The 18,983-nt window shown below is 39.9% G+C and overlaps 1 protein-coding gene across 5 annotated transcripts in view; it reads right to left on the reverse strand.

The window, feature by feature from the left end:
- ESR2 (estrogen receptor 2) overlaps positions 1 to 14,769 on the reverse strand; it is a 38,306-nt gene extending 23,537 nt beyond the window's left edge. For 3 of the 5 annotated variants that reach the window (XM_075753370.1, XM_075753367.1, XM_075753369.1), the window contains exons 1-4: positions 14,554 to 14,769; positions 10,762 to 11,234; positions 3,957 to 4,132; positions 1,100 to 1,216 (exon numbers count right to left, since the gene is read on the reverse strand). In XM_075753370.1, coding sequence (XP_075609485.1) covers positions 1,100 to 1,216; positions 3,957 to 4,132; positions 10,762 to 11,234; positions 14,554 to 14,556 — 769 coding nt within the window. In that variant the 5' untranslated portion in view covers positions 14,557 to 14,769. Of the gene's footprint in view, positions 1 to 1,099; positions 1,217 to 3,956; positions 4,133 to 10,761; positions 11,235 to 11,747; positions 11,939 to 14,553 lie in introns of those variants that run through there. The other 2 variants (XM_075753368.1, XM_010301449.2) reach the window with 2 other exon arrangements.
- Between the last annotated feature and the right edge of the window lie 4,214 nt (positions 14,770 to 18,983).

The following is an 18,983-nucleotide window of genomic DNA, read 5'->3' on the forward strand; positions in this document are numbered from 1 at the left end:
TCCCAGCCTATTTCTATCATGTGCATTGGGGAATCTATAAGAAACAACAACAAACCTTGACTGTGAAAGTACATTAGATATTGAAATATCTTCTAAGTTATTTTCTTCTTAAAAGTATCTTTTAAAATATCACCTGTAAATGTACATCTACAGTGAAGTCACATCACTGTAAGTACAAGATGGAAATAAGAGAACAGGCTGGATAATTCTGAGTGGTGCAGCAACAAGCTGTGGTTGTTCACTACTTTTAATGGGAGAGCTGGAGGACACCATCTAAAAAAGCCTTTTCAGAAAAACCCCAACCCCCCTCTGCCTTCCCCCTGCTGCCCCACCAGAGCCCCACAACAAAGCCTGGCAACTAGAGAGCTAGTTCTTCACACATTGTGGTCAAGTTGCAGAACTCCTTGCTATGGGATGTTGTAGATGCCAAGACTTCATAGGATTAAAAAGAGGGACACCAGACAAGTTGTCATTCCATTAATATATTGCGACCTATTAAATACAAGAAACCTCTTCTAGACCAGAAGTCCCCAAGTGCTAATTTTTGGAAGCTGAGAGTTGTCAGCAGTAGTTTCACTTAGGTGCCGGCGTCATTCTTACGCTCCTCCCAAGGCATTCGCTCTTGCCACTGCTGGAGGCAGGATACTAGGTTAATTAACTACTGCTCTGATGTGGCACTGCCGTTCTTGCATTACATTCAACCAGCAGAGCTCAGTTCAGGCTCATTTACCCCATATTAGATGGGATTGCAGTTTGGTTTGAGGCTCAGGCAGTCACAGGTCTTGGGTTCCCATTCCACAGAATGTAGCATGCAAGTAAACTGCCTTCAGAGAGCTCTGCAGAGGTTTTCCTGTGCTGACCCTACCCCTTACTCCTTCCCACAGTTTTTTTTCTGAAAATGAAAAGTCTTTTTCTACTTCAGCAATCAATGCATTCCTTCCTATAAAGTGAGCTTTAACCTTGCTCTAATTGCCTGTTATGCCTTTTTAGAATTCCAAGGGGGAAAAAAAGAAGCAAGCTGTACAGAATTGACTGAAGGGGAAAAAAAAAAAAAAAAAGCCAGCAAAACCCAAGCAAACAACACAGACACAAAACTCACCACATTTCATCATTCCCACTTCATAGCATTTCCGTAGCCGGCATGCCTGGCAGCTTTTGCGCCTGTTTTTGTCTATCGTGCATTGATTGGTAGCTGGGCAGATGTAATCATTATGTCCTGCAGCGGAGTATAAAACAGAAAATTTAACACCTCCAGCAGCTTCTCTTGGTCATTTCCCTAATCAAGACCTTCATGATTTTAAGCATCTCAATTTTTTCTTACACATCTATCTAAGGTCCATTAATTTAACTGATGCAAAAATGCACATTTAGCCTATACTGAAAACATCAATCTGTGACCTCAAAAAGTAACCAGACAACACAGACCAGCTTTTAGTGATGACTTAGATTACCAAGCACCTTCTAATACCAACTCATTTTTGAAAATAGGACATATGGTCTTGTAGAAATTTGCTTCCAATCTCCAACATCTTCCTGTATATTGGGATTCTACAGATGGCAGACAGCAGATTTTTTTCCTCAGCAAAGCTGAAAACAGAAGTGCACGCAGCTTCAGTCCTGCAAAGATTTAAGTAAACTACAGCTTTATTTTCTGAACTCTCTCTGACGTGGTGAGTTCCAGGAATGAAGAAGCCTTTGGAGGATTGACCCTGGACCAAAGTTAATAAAAAAAAGGCAGCCCAAGAGAGAAAAAAAGACTAAAGTAATGCATACTATGTAGGACGAAGAAAGGCATAAGCACATGGGCTAACTTTTAGATATTCTGGACAAATGTTTCTCTTATTTCCATTAGTTTCCACTACAGCCTCTTCTCTTGTCTTCTCTCCCACCTCACCTTGTCCCCACCCAAACCCCTTTACATTACTGTATTTCATTAATCAATAATCTGGTCCAAAGGTTTATTACTGTAAACTGGACTTGAGTATGCTTTTGGTGTAAACACAGTCGAATCATGTCCTGCAAACTACTCTCTTGCAGTAGTTACCAAAGGATGCAAAGAATATTTACTCATTTACATTCCTTAATCTCTTTTCTCTCAGGTTGTTTTTTAAGTTATTTTTTTCAAACTTTAAGAATAGATCAGGCAAAGATATAGCTACCAGAGGGTTTTTTTATTTGATGCAAGTCCAAGAGTTCATGTCCCCAAGAGTAATTATTTAACGGAACCATTGTGACTATTTCCTTGCAAAATTAAAATAATTTTAACCTTGAATTTTTGAACCGACAATTTTTAAAAGAAGAGATCAGGTTACCATTTGTCCTGTTTCCTACTGGCAGATATGGCTGAAAAACAAATTACTGTTTATCACTCTTCACACAACATGGAGGGAAGGAGGAGGAAGCTCTCTGTTGCACTGTAACCCAAGCACACAGGAGTATAAAAAGTGGTTGAAAACTCCTGTGGCCTTGGGATAATTTAGCTTGCAGGCAGATGTTCAGAGATGTGGGACGAATACACTGCACTACAAACTTGGACAAGCAGAGGGGACCACACACAGTTGCTCAGTCATACCATCTAATTTTAATTAGTCATTTGCCCAACATTTTGGTCTATGGTAGGCCCAGAAGTTTGTTTATTTTTATAAGCAGTATCCTTCACAACGACAGTTGTAACTAAGTGCTTGATAGTGTTTTATGTCAAAAAACTTACTTTCATTTATTTGAATTACAAACAAACGTTACCTGACAGGGCACATTAAGGTGTACAAAAGGCCACAATGGGTAACTTGTTCATGGGCAAAGCACATCTGAGCAACGCAGAGCAGGCAAATTATTCTCCTGACAGAAAACACTTTGAGATCAAATTCACTCTCCATTTGTAACAAACTGGAGACAAAGTTCTCTTCAATTATTTCAGAAATCAAAAGACCTTGCACCAGTTTGTGCAAGTTCTGCATGGGTGAATAACAATGACTACAATAAATTGAAAAGGCAAAGAAGTTTTGAATTAAATTTGATTCTAATGGTGACAGCAACTCTGCCATATTGAGCCAAAAGAAAATATCTCAAGATTGCTAAAGGCTTTGTGTGCAGAAGAGGAAGGGAACGTTACAGACTGAAAAATGACAGGAGTTTCTCTATTAGTATCTGTAAGTGGTATCCAATGTCAATCTAATTAAGTTTCTACCAAGAGGCCCCAGACAAAGCCAAAGAACGTGATAAGTAGAGCCAAGGTTAAAGAAATTAAATGGTTCAAAGTTGCAATATGGTGTTTATGTCACTGTCCATAGGCTGTGATAACGAACATGGAGACCAACCTTTATTTCATACAGCAGCCACTCAGCAAATTTGAACTAAATACTAAATATTTAAGAATTTAAACACTGAAGTGGAAAACTTAAACAGAGCGAGCTGGCAGAGTAAGAAATACTGCAATGTAGGCTCTGGGAGTGGAGGGCTGAGAAATAACAATAATCAGATTTGTACCTAATACTTACTAGATGTATTTTTATATCCTACATACTGTGTAGATATTACATGCTATGACTCAACAGCTCCAGGCAATATATTCTTGTCAAGAATAGTTCCTGGCAAGCAAAGTCTCCAGACACTTACCTACTCTACGTGTGTCTGTTATCACAAATTCACAATTACTATGTCTACTCTGGGACACAAACTGCAGATTCACAGGTCTACAGTGCCATCCCACCCCGGCCTTTGCTGCAGGGCCTTCCTGTGCTAGGTATTCCACCTCTTCTCCAAAGCAATCAATTGCTTACTTTGTAATGTTTCCAGATCTTGATAACAGAAGAGCCAAAAGATAAAGTAGTCAAATCATGTGTCGCTCTGTTTTCAGCATGCAGCACCATACACAGGGTTACTAGATCAATCGCTGCAGCCCCTGATCAAATGGAACAACTTATTTGAGCAAAGTTATCAAAAGCTGATTCTCCTACCTTGAATACTTCTTTTAAAGAATGCTTTGCAGCCTTCACATGACCAGACCCCATAGTGGTATCCTGAAGCATAGTCACTGCAGACCGCACAGAAGTGGGCATCCCTTTTTGAGCCAGGATTATTTGCAATTGGGCTTGTACAGTCATTGACATTAGTTTTTCTTTTTAATGTCTCTCTGAGAGAAAAGAAAAACATCTGTTATAAAGAGGAAAAAAATTAATCCACATTGCAAAGAGTTTCATTATTTTTCATTGTCTTCAATTCTCTCTCTCTAGAGTCTTCTTATTACTGAACACAGGGTATTGTGAAACGCTGTTAAGCCTTTTTCTGATAAGGTTATTTAAAGCATATTCTCTGACCCCAGAGCTTTCAATGATGACAGACTATAAAGTTTTAATATAGTCAAAGGCATGAAACTTGCTTGCTGATGTGTCATTCAGATGAACTCTGGAAAAAATCATATGGAATGCTGATGGATCTTGAAGAATTCCTGGAAACGTAAAGTCCAGGAATTTGTGAACGGAGTGGACTTTGCCTTTGGGAAGCTTAGTGTGGAAAATGCGAACTCAGACAGCTTGGACTGACGTGATAAACTACCACAAACATAGCTGCAGTTGCTTTGTACTATTGGCAAGGGTAAGTTCTAGCGGGAGCAATACACATCTAGTCTCAAGTATTTCATCCTTTAAATGAGGCTTTATTCATTTAATGAGATGTTGGAGACAAATATTTTGAGAGGTGAATCTCAGCCTACAAAAATCAACTCACAATGTTAGACAAAGTTTTCTGTTCAAGGTGATGACCCACATTGATTACCCTAATGCTACCTCAAAGTAATTCTGAATACAAGAAGAATGGAGAAACACAATTAATGAAAAGCTTTCATACAAACAAAAAAAATATTACTCCATATAAATTAGTAAGATACATTCATTCCAAAAGCACTGCAAATAGTTCCAACTTACTGGAACTATTATTTCAACTGGATTAAAATTAGAACAGGATAAAAACATGAAATAACAGCCAATTCCTGACACAAACATGCTGTAAACAAACAAGGAAGAGGAAAGAAACTTAGATTATCAGTAAAGTGGGGTTTAGGTATAGGAAGCACATCCACTGTTTACCTTTTCTCTGGACCTCATTTTCTTGGTGGTTTTAGCATGTTTTACTTTCATGGTTAATATAATTTCTAGATAGAGAGAATATAGTGTCATGTGCAAACTTGCAGCAGCACTTTGACGAAAGGAAAGCTGTAAAGTCAACTTATAGGTATAAACTTAAGCACAGAGGCAGAAGTTAGAAACTGCAGAATTTTCCTCATCCCACCTTCCAGCAGGTTTAGGGAAGAGAAGAAACATCAGTTGGGGTAAGACAACAGGTAGCAGGGTTTATGACTTCTGAAGAACAAGGGTACATTGCCAGGGCAGAAGAAACCTGTTCACTAACAAAAGCAAGTTTAAACAGAACAGTAGAAACGTGCTGAAAGTGCTGTCAAAGATGGTTTAACTAACATATTAAAAGTAGACTTTGTGCTGGTTTCATTACAGGAGGTAAGAACAAACACACCCACATGCCAACTAAAAATCAAGTTTATAAATATTTGAGGAGAACGTGCTCCAATTTCCTAGCAGAAAATTTGGAAAGAAAAAAAGGTGGTCCTCTGAGAAACAAAAATTTCTTTTTGGAATTTAAATTCCAAATTTAAGGTACCTGTTGTAAAATAAAGTTACTGCAATCTTTTAAAAAATGTTAATTCATTCAGAAATTGCAAGGAATAAAGGTGTTTAGATGTTTAACCAGCCCAGTTTTTGATTACAGACACCCCCACCCACACGCACCCCCTACCCCCGTCCCCCCCATTCATAGACTGCTGAATCACTGAGTTATTTCCCCTTCTGCCATGCGGGGAAGACCAGTGTGGGTGAAACTCTCCCTCAGAATAAAGGGACTGCATCACACATGTCTAACGTGCTGCTGACACACGGAGGAAAAAGCATTGTTATTCCTTCCCGTTTCCCCGTATTTGGAAAAATAAAAAGTAATTTGACATTTCACATTAGTAGAAGAGGTATATATTTAAGCTCTACTTGAGAATCAAGATCTAGTTGTGAGAGTCAGAAGTGAAAATCAGCTGGAGAGGATCTCAGTGACTGATTGATACGCTACAGAGTGATGTTTATTGCCCTCATTAAAGCACCAAGATGTTATGGATGAAAATACAGGAAAAGCACACGCCGTAACATCTCACTGAGGAGTGTCGCTTTTAACCTCCCAGTCATGGCAAGTGTTTTAAAAAACACTTTTCCTTTCCCTGCTTAAAAGTTTAATGACAGTCACCCTGCACACACGCAAGCTGCGTGACTTCCGCAGACTGTAGCAAAGAGCTTGCACGCAGAGCGACAATCTGGAACGAATTCCTCCTGAAGGCGAGCAGGCATCAAATCTGCTCGTCTGCGATAGCTCCAGCAGCGCAGCAGGAGGTGCAAACCCAATCATTTTGTTACTGTTGTCTTTAAGGACAACAGAAGTAGGAAATAATGGAGAGCTGTAAGGTACACATTCCTTACCCTGAGGACCTGGTGACCAGACAGCGTATCCACGCAAACAGCAAACCGGGGTGGACAGCCCCACACGTGGTCAGAGACCACCTCCCAGTGCTCTTGGGACTGGTGCACTCCAGCATGTTCAGCAGATGAATCTGCTGCCAGGTCCTTCAGGAGAACTGGCCGTATCTGGCTGGATGCCCGCAAAGCTCCTGCACCAAAGGATATAGGAAAATGGGGGACATACCCTGGCTGCTAACGAGGAACCACATGGACAAAGATTTATCGCTTTACACCTCCTAATACTCCTCTCTATTTTATGATCACGGTTTCTATATAGAGATATTATGTTTCCATAAAAAGAATTAAGATCTTTTTCAAAATAACAAGTCAGTGATTTCCTACTAGTCATCAACAGTGACGAGATGATTACCCTAAAGGAGAGGAATCAGCAAGATTATCTAAGTTATTCAGTATCTATCATGTCTCCTAATTACCTCTAGCTTTGCCACAGCAAGTGTTTGATGCATATGCCACAGCTGGAAAACTTGAATCTAAATTCAACTTTTTATTAAAAATGAAGAAGGATAGCACAGATTTGACTTAGAAAGCAGCACAATTTGCTCATGGCATTTGTCGTCTGTCAGGTTTTTTTAAAACCTAACTATTGTATGTTATAAAAAGAAAGAGAAAAAAACCACTGAGAAAATAAAAAGAAACCCCAACATTAAGTCAAAAATTAACAGTCCAGATATTATAATTACTTATAACTTTTCCCTACCTCCCTCCGACAGGCCACTGGCTCACTCGGCGCCTGGAGGTAATTCAGTCCCATACAAGCCTAAGCTGTAGGGTGAAGAAGGCTGTATCGGAAGGTCCCACACTTTCTGTGCTCACATTCTTGCCCTGTTTAGTGTGCTGGAAGTCAAAAGAGTGTCTCATAGTTCCTAAGGTTTGTAATTTGAATCTCTTCCTTTCTCTCCCAGAATGTGTGCAAGATGATGGGCAAAAATCAGCTGAAGAATACTTTTCAATCTTTATCTTCCTCACTTTCTAGAGCCTCCCTCCGCCATAACTTCTGGAAGTGTTAATACCACACAATTGTCAAAGAGCACAGGTTCTGCTACGCTCCAAACATTGATTAATACGCTGCAAATTGTATCGTAGGTATCTCAAAATGAAGGGACATATTTTTGCCTAATCTCTGTAACTCCTCCATCATAAAATGGAGATGCCAATCCATCACCTCAAAGAGACTTCACGATATGCGTAAGTGCTCTGCGGAACAAGCACAATAAAAAGCATAGGAGGATAATGCAAATAATTATGGCTTCAGAGCAGAGTTTAAACAATATGTATAAATATAGTAGCACTCAGTGAACAAGACAAATGAAGTTATTAAACAATTTCCAATTAAGCAAGCATTGCTAGCCTGTGCACCCAAAAACCTTTTCTTATACGCTCTACCTACAATTAGTCAGAAGCACAAGGAAAATAATAGAAGGGAAGAACAAGTTAAGTTCCAGAAGCATCGCTCCATTAAAGTTTCCTGATACTTTTCAGAAAGTAATACATCTGTTCATTTTCAAAAGAAACCTTTTGTTTCTTTAATTAAAACCCTGTTATTTAGGGGATGAAGACAGAAAACAAATTCAGGCTACTTTTAAATATAATATAATTACACTGTCATATTCCTTTTCTCTTCCTGTCATTTTGATATAAACAGAGTGATCCTGCACCAACAAAATTTATGAGATAATTCTATTGTCTTCACAAGGTACAGGACCTACAATGCAAATAAATATAGCAGTCTTTATCAGCAAATTACTACCATTTTGTACAAAAAAATATAAAACTTTAAAAATTTGCCTATTTTTACATGGAATACGATTCGTTTTTGTTGAACTACTGGTGCAAAGTAACACCACGCTGCAGAACATCTGCATTAACAAAGTTAAATACATTTCTTCTGTATTCATATAATGACTCTATTTGTGAGGAAAGAGAATGCTGAAAATTCAGGTTCCTTATTTTAAGCTTATCTACAAGGAGATCCAAATTCCACAGCAGTCAGCGTTAGCGAAGTGGATCACATTAGTTTAGCTAATGTTAACAGACATTTACACCCAGGGAAAATAAACTCCTCTCACAGTGAGATGCTTGCTTTATTTTGAAAGGTAAAATAAACTGTGTAACAGGCCTAGATATGTAGTAATGTTTTCTTACTCATCTTTCAAACAAAACCCCTTTTCTCAAATCGCAATGCTGTTTAAATTTACTTACACTTTACAGGATTAGTCTCTCCCTTCCCCCAGAGCTATTCCTTTAAGTTTCAATCCCAAGAACTCTTCCTTCAAGGTATAATCTACAAATCTGTAGTGTCACAGTCATTGTTCCCATGGCAATAAATATAATGTTCGTGACATTAATTTAAGACCTCACCAAAGGATAAAGCAAAAGGAAACCAGGGATTTTTTTCTTTACAGCCTTATTTCAGGACAGATATCCACCATAAGGGAATTACAGCTCTTGCTTTTTGTTTTTCCATGTCAATTTTTTTTTTCTTTTTTACACCTATACACAAAGCGGGGGTTACGATGCCTCATACTGAGACAAATGAACCACTGAGAGGTCCAGCTACGAAGCAACACAGTAGTTACTTGCTGCTGAATGATAAAGATCATCCATCAGTTTAGACTCCAGATTTCATTGATTTCTCCCCTTTAAGTTACATCATCAGCTACAAGAGCAATAGTCTGTATGAAGTTATACAAACGGCAGAAGACTTATTTACTTGAACTCCAGGGTGGTGGATGTGGCTTCCCTCCTGCCTGTGTAGAGAGCACGCTGCAGAGCATCAGATGGGGTGCTCTTGCTCCTGGGTTATCCCAGCTGCTGTCCCATCATCTGGACAGCTTCAAACACTAACATGCAGCAGCTTTCCCAGGGCTGTCAAAATTTTGAAACATTAACCAAAAGTGGGAAGAGTTTGGATGTCAGCCCTATTCACGTTAGACCTGTTTGGGGAATCCTTGGGCGTCTCAGTGCTATCCAAGCAGCCTCTTCCAATCCACATGCCTACACTTCAAGTGGATTTGCACTCTGGAACTGCCTGCTACTCTCTGCTGACTCCAACCAGAGACCAGTCTGGTGGCCAGGCTGAAGATTTGTGCACCTACAAGGCTGAAGCGGACGCAGATCTCATGCCTCAGCCCTGTGCAGACAACATAAGGCACACCCATTGCAGAAGGAACGTGGGTAGTTTCAAAAAGAGCACAAATCCTTTATTAACAATTGCATTAAAACTGTTGCCAGGACACACTATTTTTCATACTGACACTGACTGCCGAAGTTAAATAAGGAGCCCTATGAATAAACATACAGCTGCTAAAACAGGAACAGCACCTGTAACAGCCTGTGCTTTTATCCATCCAGCAGCTGTTGTGCCCATGAATGGAGTCATTTCATCAGCTGATGATCTACACACTACTTACGGTTTGCAATATGAGTAAATGTGAACATTTAAACGGGAACATGGTTTTGCAAATACAGTTTCTTTACAGCTAAAAATTTAGCCCGTGAATCTACTGTTCACAATGCCGTCATAAAGTCAGTTGAGAACAGCAACAAGAAACAATATGTCAGACATTTTCAGTAGCAGCACCCTTTTGGACATGATGCGTGCTGCTGTGGGACTGTTAATACTAAAACCAAAAAACCAAAGAAAACATTTCCTTTGACTTCTAAGTTCATGAAAAGCCTTCACAACTATTAGATGCTGTAAAAACCCAAAATAAACACAAAGCCAACCAACCAACCAATTAAACATGATAAAATGGAATTCAAACGTTGTATGAAAAGGAAAAAAAGAAGGAACCTTTACCTCTTTCACTCAAAGGACTTAATTTGCCAGAGTAAAATTCATTTTTATTACACAAAGTAATACCCAGCAGTCTTGAGCTTTCGTTCATACACAGTAAACTGTTCCCACCACAGTGCTTTGTGTTCATGTATAGTTCTCTAAGGAGCTATTGAAAAAGAAATCCTATTTCAGAAGTTACATTTAAAAAAAAACCAAACCAAAACCCGAACACAAAACACAGGACTGATTTCGTGTTTGGTGGAGGCTTTTTGGTTTGGTTTTGTTTTTCAGAGAGACCAACACGTAGAAATCAAATGTTAAAAGAAAAGACTTAAAAGAACTAAAGAATCTGGGAATAATTTTCAGCAAAGTTTTAAAGACATGAGTAGTACTGACCTGCTCACAGGTAGCACTGGCTCCAGCGGTCTCGCTTCGCACCACGGGCTCTTTGGCTGCTCTGCATACAGCAGCGATGACTGGCAGTGCAATGCCAGAGGGGAGAGATGGTCAGGAGCAGACCATAACACATTGGGGCTTGATGTTTGCCTCACAGACGCGCTCTCTGAATCCCCAAAATTGCTGGCAATGTTGTAATTCATCATAGCAGGACCGCAGAACGCCATTGCAGAATATTCATGTCTGCTTTCCATGTAAGATGAGGGAATATAGACTGGACTGTGTTCTACTGTCAACACGGACTGATTACAGCTGTAGGGAACTGGAGAGGCGATACCAGCGGGTGAGTTTTTAATTTCTGTTTTATTGCATCCAATATCCTGAAGGGGCAGCAACTGAGAAAAGTCCTTGTGAGAAGATGCACACAGGGACATTTTGAAGCAAGACTGAAGTCTGTCGTTTAAATATTCATCCTAAGATGTTAAGGTATAAAAAAAGTTGAATTAAAAAGTAAGAAAGTTCTGTGTTAAGTCTTTTCTGTAAAAGAAAAAAGGAATCAGTAAAACAGAAAATATAAAAATATCCAGTTAAAACAGATTACATGCCAAAGGTACTTAAACTGTCAATGTAGAAATTTACTACCTTTAAGAAAAAGAAAGCAGTCTAGAACTTCCTTAAAAATAAAGGCTAAGACACATGTTGAGTTTAGACTCCCTTAAAAAATAATAATGAAAAAAAATCACCTGAAGTCTGAAACAAAGATGCCAGTGACGACTTGGATCCTAACAAAAGTAACTCATTGCAATCAGGGTAAAGCTGCTCTATGTCAGACGGAAAATTACCCTATGGTCCACAGCCATTTCAATTCTCCTTATAAAAACTCACCACCTCCCTGTAAGTGTGCTGCTTCAGCCTTCCCTTCACCAACACAAACACGTAACAGCAGCAGTTTTGAAAACACACACACGCATACACATATCCTTTACCTTCTGAGCCCAGAACTCCGCCACACATCCCTCTGCACAGAGGAGGAAGACATGTAAGGGATGTCAGTAAGGAACTTCATCACTGAGAGGTCCCTGGATATGGCATCTCTGAAGAGAGCCGTTATGGAAGTAGAAGTCACAAAATCCAGATGTTTCTGAAGCTGAGAGCATAGAACCCAAGTGATTTCATAAGGTCCGGAAGTTTTATAGTTTCCTGTCGTTCTCCATCCCCATCTCAACTACTCCCCATCCTTCCTTCCATCTAAATCAACAAGCAAAACAGAGACCTTAATTTGCCCACAGTATACACTTTTTTTCCAGATTTAGGTATACCTGAATTTTTTAAGGGAGGAAAAAAAAACCCCAAAAAAGCCATCCAAACCCAAAAAACCAACCAACCATTAAAACCATCCTCCTAAGACATAACCCCTGCCCTGTAAGCATTACTTTTAAAATGCATTTTTAAATATTTCTTTTTCATTCTTCACTACAGCTTCATCTGTAATTCACTCCAGCTTTGAAGACAGACCTGCAGCCCTCTTATAGCTTGCACTCCAAAACATTCCCATTTCCAAAATAGAAAGTTCCAGCCCTCAAAACTGATATTGTAGCATGCTTTTACAGACAGTAATAAGATCTTAACAAGAAAAATCACAGCATAATTTAAAAAGTAACCCACAGCTTTGCTATTCCAGAAGTGGCCGAAGTATTGATGCTAAATATTATTCTTTCACCACACGCGACCAGAAAGCAAGATGAGGAAGGTTCAAACACAGGTTTGCTGAAGTACCAGCAACCTCCCTGTCCCCAAATATTCCCAGATGCCAGATGGCATTTCTAGCATCCCATCTTGGGGCATTGACATTTTTTTTTCTCTCTAGGACCAGGACTGAGGGTAGAAATATTAACAAAAAATGTAAGAAATAGTCATTTTGAATAAAACGGCTAGTTTAGGGTCCTTCCTTCTCACTTTGCACTCTGTTGATGAATCTGTAGAAATAACCAGGAACTCCTTTAAATCATCTCAGGCACTTCAGACCCAGCTGCTGTTTTTTCCTTTGTGGGAAACAGGAAAATGAATAATCTCAGCAGCTGTTTATGTCCAGCAGTTGTTGCACTGGACCTCTGATGCAGCCAGAGCAGGAGAATCTGACCTCACTCCTCACGCAATCTACACGCTTTATTTGCCCCAGCCAGATGCTTCACAGTCTCCTCTGAGAGATATGAAGCATCATTCCATTTTCACTGCAAAAAGCACTGAAAATCTCAAAGGTGCTTTCATTCCCAGATTATGGGGTGAATACCCCAAATAATTTTTAAGCAGCAAATAAGGGAACTAAGAAATTATCTTAAGACTACTCTCAGTAGTTGCTATGAATGGGCCCAGTGAGCACTCTGAGCTCAAAATGCATTTAAAGCTTCTGTACAGGTAGAGCTGTATAGTATTTGCACTCTCAGAGGCTGCACGTATTCGAGGTGTGCGTGGACACTCTGCAGGAGCATCTGGAATGTTCAGCAAGAGCTGACTGTGCTAACTGCATCCCTCTGCTTCCCTGCAAAGGGCACGCGGTGCAGGGTTACCCGAAGCCCTTCTGAGAGGAGGACCTGAGAGCATTACAGCAACATCTCTGTTCCATCAGCCAGAGACATTCTGGTATGATATTCTGATAGTTTTTGCAGCACGCAACTGGTTCTGTAGTTTCCCTCCGAGATTTGGAAAACACATGCAAGTATGCTGTAGAAGTAGAGAGAATGCAATTTCATGAGCTGAAATCATGACTTTAAGTCATGTTTTTGTGGAGAGGTAAGCCAGTAGAGTGGTACGCAGGATAACTGCCTGTTTAGCAGAATGACGTATTCTCTCCAAAGGGCAACACACAGTATTTAGAAACATACACAGAAATTATGAGAAGTAAGAGTGAAATTTGGTTTAGAGGGAGGAGTCCGTGCAAGCATGAGGAGTCAGTACAGCCTTCCTCAAAACCAGACTGCTCATGACTTATTTACAGGAGAAGGGACTCTGGGTTCCAGGAGGTTAAAGAAAACTGTACTCATGGTCTTCAGCAGACTGCAATATAGTGAAAAAATAACAGCATTGGCTTAAGATAATTAACTTGGGTCATAAAAATAGTTTAGCTGCAGTAGACTATGGATCTACATGAGACCATGTTGTTCACATTTCCTTATACCTAGAGAATTTAGAATGGGAAGCCCAGAGCCTCATAAATAAGGACAAGCTGCTGAAATTATCCAGTATTGCTCAGAAGGTCCTAAAAACTGACTGCCGGACTGTGAAGTTCTAAGGACTGTGAAGTTAAGGAAGGACTACAGCTTCAGGGAACCAGATCTGAAGATTTAAGGCTAGAGGAAACAAATTCCACTAACACCAATACCTCGGAAGCACAACCAAATTAAATCAAGGATTAGAGCAAGTAGTGCAACGGGCTAATAAATTTCTTCCATCCTGGTATAATGTCCTCATATCTTAAGCACCATTCACTAAACAGAAATGAACTCCTACATGAAGTGAACTCCCATTTCAACATCTCCTCCTTCTCTGAAGAAAGATTTTAAAAGCAAGATTCAATGTTACAGCACATTATTTAGGTCTAATCTATCAGCACCACACTAAATCTGCATCAGGCACAGAAACAAAACAGGTAACCGTACTTTTTATACTGGTCTTCTGTGAGACTGCAAACGTTTCAGACAACTTAAGTCAGTGCAGCTTAGCAAGATACTCAACAACCAAAATGTCATTATTAAGTAAATAACCATTTTGTCCGATTCCTTGAGTAACACTTACCATTCACAAATCTAAGTCACTAAGGGCAGGGTTCACATCTGGCATAAGAGAAAATAGTTCCATTGGCTCCAGTACACAGAGGATGACACCACTCTCCATGAGGATGTAGGAACAAACATGGGATGTTATCAATGTTCTCCACACAGACAAAAAAATCAGCTTTCTGGTCTTTAAACAGCTCTACATATTGAACGGGATGTATCTTGAGAGTCACCACGCAAGACACACCAGATCAGGCACAAGAACTGGTTTAGATGTCATAGTCAAACAGATACATGGGTAAATAATTAAGCCATCTGACCTATTTAAACAAACTCAAAAGGCAGTTATTGCACATTACCTATATCAAGTATCTTCTTAAAAGCCTTGTATGAAATAAATAATTTTTGGTTTGTTTTGGAAAAGGGGTAAAACAGGTAGAGAGGGCAGGCTGCTATGTTTTAGAGCCTGCTTAGAAACATAATACAATAATCTTCCCTAGAAAAATGCAACAGTGTGCAAAAAGCAATAGAGTGATGGATGTTCTCGGGCACCATTCCATCAACATACACTTTAACATGCTTAGAATTTTATAGGCATGTCATATATTTTGAGCAAAGACTTTTTTGCAATAGAGAATTACGATGACCTTTTTCTCTGCTAGGCTTAAATTAAAGTGCAATCTTTCTTCCTTCTGTTTTAATAGAGGTGATTCAGCAAGCATGGATTCCACTACCTCACAGCCTAAGCCCCGCCGTTATCTCGCAAAGCGTTCTATTAATATTCTGCTAAGTTAAGCTTTACACAATTCACCGCAACAATGAACGGAATCATTTTCTCAAAAACTGATCATTAAAGGAATGTCATTCCTGATGCATAAAATGGAACTTGTGCTTCAAGTTTTGTGAAAAACTTATTACTCATTAAACACAGCAGCGCCAGATACTGCCAACAGAAGGCATATAAGTAAACAAGTTTATTATTACCTGAGAAGGACTAGGTGCAACAAGTAGGGGACAGATAGGGGAGCAAAATGAAAATAAAGCTTTCTGTTCAGACCTCACATGTTGCGCTCATGCCCGCAAAACTAATAGCCTGTTCTCAATGAGATCAAGACCTCCTCTGAAGAAACTATTGCAGATTAAAAGCACATGGGCAAGAATATTTCGAAACACTTAAGCAAAATGAGCACTCTCTTTGGGCTATCTTAGCCTTTGTGTTACTAAGGACACCGACAACTTATAGGTTATTCTAAACATTCATAAATATATTTCAGGGCTCAATGCATATGACATACATGGAAGCACCAAGGGAACTGGGTTTGTTCCACCAGAGGAACACAAGACTGCAGTCTTCTACTCCCTAAAGTGGTGTTACAAAGAGAACAAAGCCAGACTTTTCAGAAGAAGTGCACAAGCTAGGAGTAGACGTTACAGTCACAAGTCAGTGCAAGGGAAATTCCACTTGGACGTATGAAAACATTATCTACAGTGGGAGTTAAGAGCAGGAACAGGATACCTAGAACGGTTGTGAAATCTCCATCTTTGGAGATAATAAAAAATGCTTGACTGAGAAAGGCCCTGAGCAACCTGATCTCACTTTCATCAGGATGCTGGATTAGTTGCTCTCCAGATGTCCTTTCCCACCAGAATTCTTTTATGATCATGTTTATGCACTAGTGGAGGCATTCATAGCAGAAGGAATTCCATTTTACAGGTGTTGGAAAGGTGAAGCATATCAAAGGATCATTAATTATCCTGGCCACCAGCCACTTTATCAACTTTGTTCAAGAAGATAAGAGCTGTAGGTCTTGTCCAAAGACAACCAGCATTTAACACTTCATGGCACATGAAAACAACTGTCTTGCATCTACTGCAAATGGGTTTATTTCACTAGAAGATACGCAGACAATTGGAAAAGATTTTTCAGATCTCAATTCCAACTACAGTAGTTTTAAGCCTTTCAATTTGTAGACCCTTAAAATGTTATCAGACCTCAGAATGGATTTACGCTTTCTGTGACTTGCTTTTCTTACATACATTTCATAGACTTAAGGATCCAGAGGCCAGAAATGGAAAGCCACTATCCTGCTCAAGAATAGAAATGCGAACTGAGACACATCAGCTCCTTTACTCTTCACATCATCACTTCCAAGTACAGCATGGACACTCAATACATATTCCATCAAAAAGAATATTTGAATTTCAGCGTGAAAATTTTAGCATGTTCCACCAGAAAAGAAACAGCTATTAAAAGTATTACACAAGTAGCAATTATAAGTATCTGTCAGAAGATTTTGTACTCACACTTCAATCCACAGCAGTATCGTTGCAGAAGCCTGTAGTACACAGAATATCACCCTTGTCTAATAAGAACTTTATTGTTAGAAGAAAGCATCTGCCTCTGATGCAAGGAAGGGCAGGAAAGAGCAGTACAGGCTGGCCTACGTCTGGGACTCAGATCTTCATGGAGCTAGGATGTGCATTTATATCCAGCGTCTCTGAAGTACACTTGAGTCTCTCAGCACACGCTAATTAATTAAGCTAATTCTTAAGAAGTTAATTCTGAGAAGTTAATTCTTGGTTTGATGATCAGAACATAGCTCTGTGCCAACAGCAGGGAATACTCTAGTTCCTCATGTCCAGAAGGAATTAATTCCTTCAACCGTCATTTCTCCCTTAATGACTGTGAACAACAAGCCTATAGGAGCCTTCCTCCACCTCATTACTTTCTACTCATTACAAAAGCCTGTATTTAGGGACATCTTTAATTTGTATGGATTTGCTGAGAAACAGAGCACCACGCTCAATCATCTGCCTTCCTAAAGGGCAACTATATATGGAGAAAGAGCTCGGTAGGACTTGTACACATCTTGGTGGGTTACTGAATACTGTCTCTCAGATTTTGGCATGCTGTAGACATGAGCTAGCAGAGGGGCTGAGATTCGTTGACTCGAGTCAAGTTTTTTCTGTTGATTCTTATAACAATTCAGCATCTCCCATATTATAAATAAATAATAAATTGGTGACTGAAAATACCACTGCATTTATTCCCTGTTCCCACAGCGGTTCTCCCACACAAATCTGTGAGGATACACAGCAGGCACAGACAGAGCAGTGCCAGCAGCAATGCGCTCATGCCAGACAGAAATTTAGGAGAGAAAAGGGAGGGGGAAAAAAGTCAATATGTGAAGAAAACCAAGTAAATCAGGCAATAGGAATAGAGCAGGAATTGAAACTTCCTCTTCTCTCAGAGACTGTCTGTCTTGCTTTCTGAGGAAAGCATAGATGAAAGATTTTCCCTGGCAGCAGCTGTCCATCACTAGGCATAAAAACCTGTGATGAGATTAAGAGCCCTTTGGCCAATGGACGATAGAGTAAGGTCATAACTGCCCCTAAAACCTAGACAACCTGGCAATCTATAGGCAACAAGATTAGATCGGTGGGTACACAAACAGGACATAGCCCCAGATGCCATGAACTAATTTATTTCTGCAGCGCATGCTACACCACCTGAGGATCTGACCTGCCATCGCTCCAAAACATGGGGCGGGAGTTTCTGTTTGGCATGTATGTCAGTGAACATGGGATTTAGTTTCTCCTGGCTAAGCAGACATGATGCATTGGCGGTTCCCTTGAGCGTGCCATGCCTCAGGCTCCTCAAATGACCTCTTACTTTATGAGGCTGAGAGGGAACGGTGATAACCAGAGTTGTCTTTGGCGTAAGAAAACCTTCCTTGCAAACTTGCTGTCAGGGAATCATTTTTCAGATCTAAATGACTGGAAGAGTGGACGAAAAGCAGCAGACTTTTTCCTATCAGATCGATGTGCAGTACCCCTTATTCCACTCTTTCCTCCTCCGGATAAAACAGTCTTATTTACTGTGGTTTTCCCACACAGCCTCTTTACTATGCAAATTATTTATTCTGTAGGATTAATTTACATAATGAAAGGGTCTGTTTCACTAGTGGTCTTAGTAAGCAACAAGCCCAAAGCCTCTTCAGCTAACAGCACTAGGCAGCATTGTTTGCGAGGCAGCCCATTGTGTCTGCCCAAGACAAACATGCCACGTGCGAGATGCCTTTTCCATCACTGCCACTCAGGCAGCAGCTAACGCTGTGGCGTTGAGCTGTGCTTTGGGAGACACTGAGACTCTTGCTTCATTTGTGTGACTGTGACAGCAAGGAGCATCCAGTTTGCATCTTGCTCTACTCAGTATCCAAACAACACACTTCATAAATACATGGCTGCCTTACCTAATACGTGGCTGCCTTACCTTTTACTGCACAAAGCAAACTTTTGTCTTTTTAGTGACAGAACTTGAATGAAAAACCTTTTCTATAAGTGGACAGAAATTAAATCTATGTATGAATATGTATTAAATGCAGTACAATTTTACCTGCTTTTCTGGTTTTAGATACAATTCAATTTTTTCCCTTGTTGGATTTTATA

This window comes from Balearica regulorum, chromosome 5 (assembly GCF_011004875.1).
Source record: "Balearica regulorum gibbericeps isolate bBalReg1 chromosome 5, bBalReg1.pri, whole genome shotgun sequence".
Lineage (NCBI taxonomy): Eukaryota > Metazoa > Chordata > Aves > Gruiformes > Gruidae > Balearica > Balearica regulorum.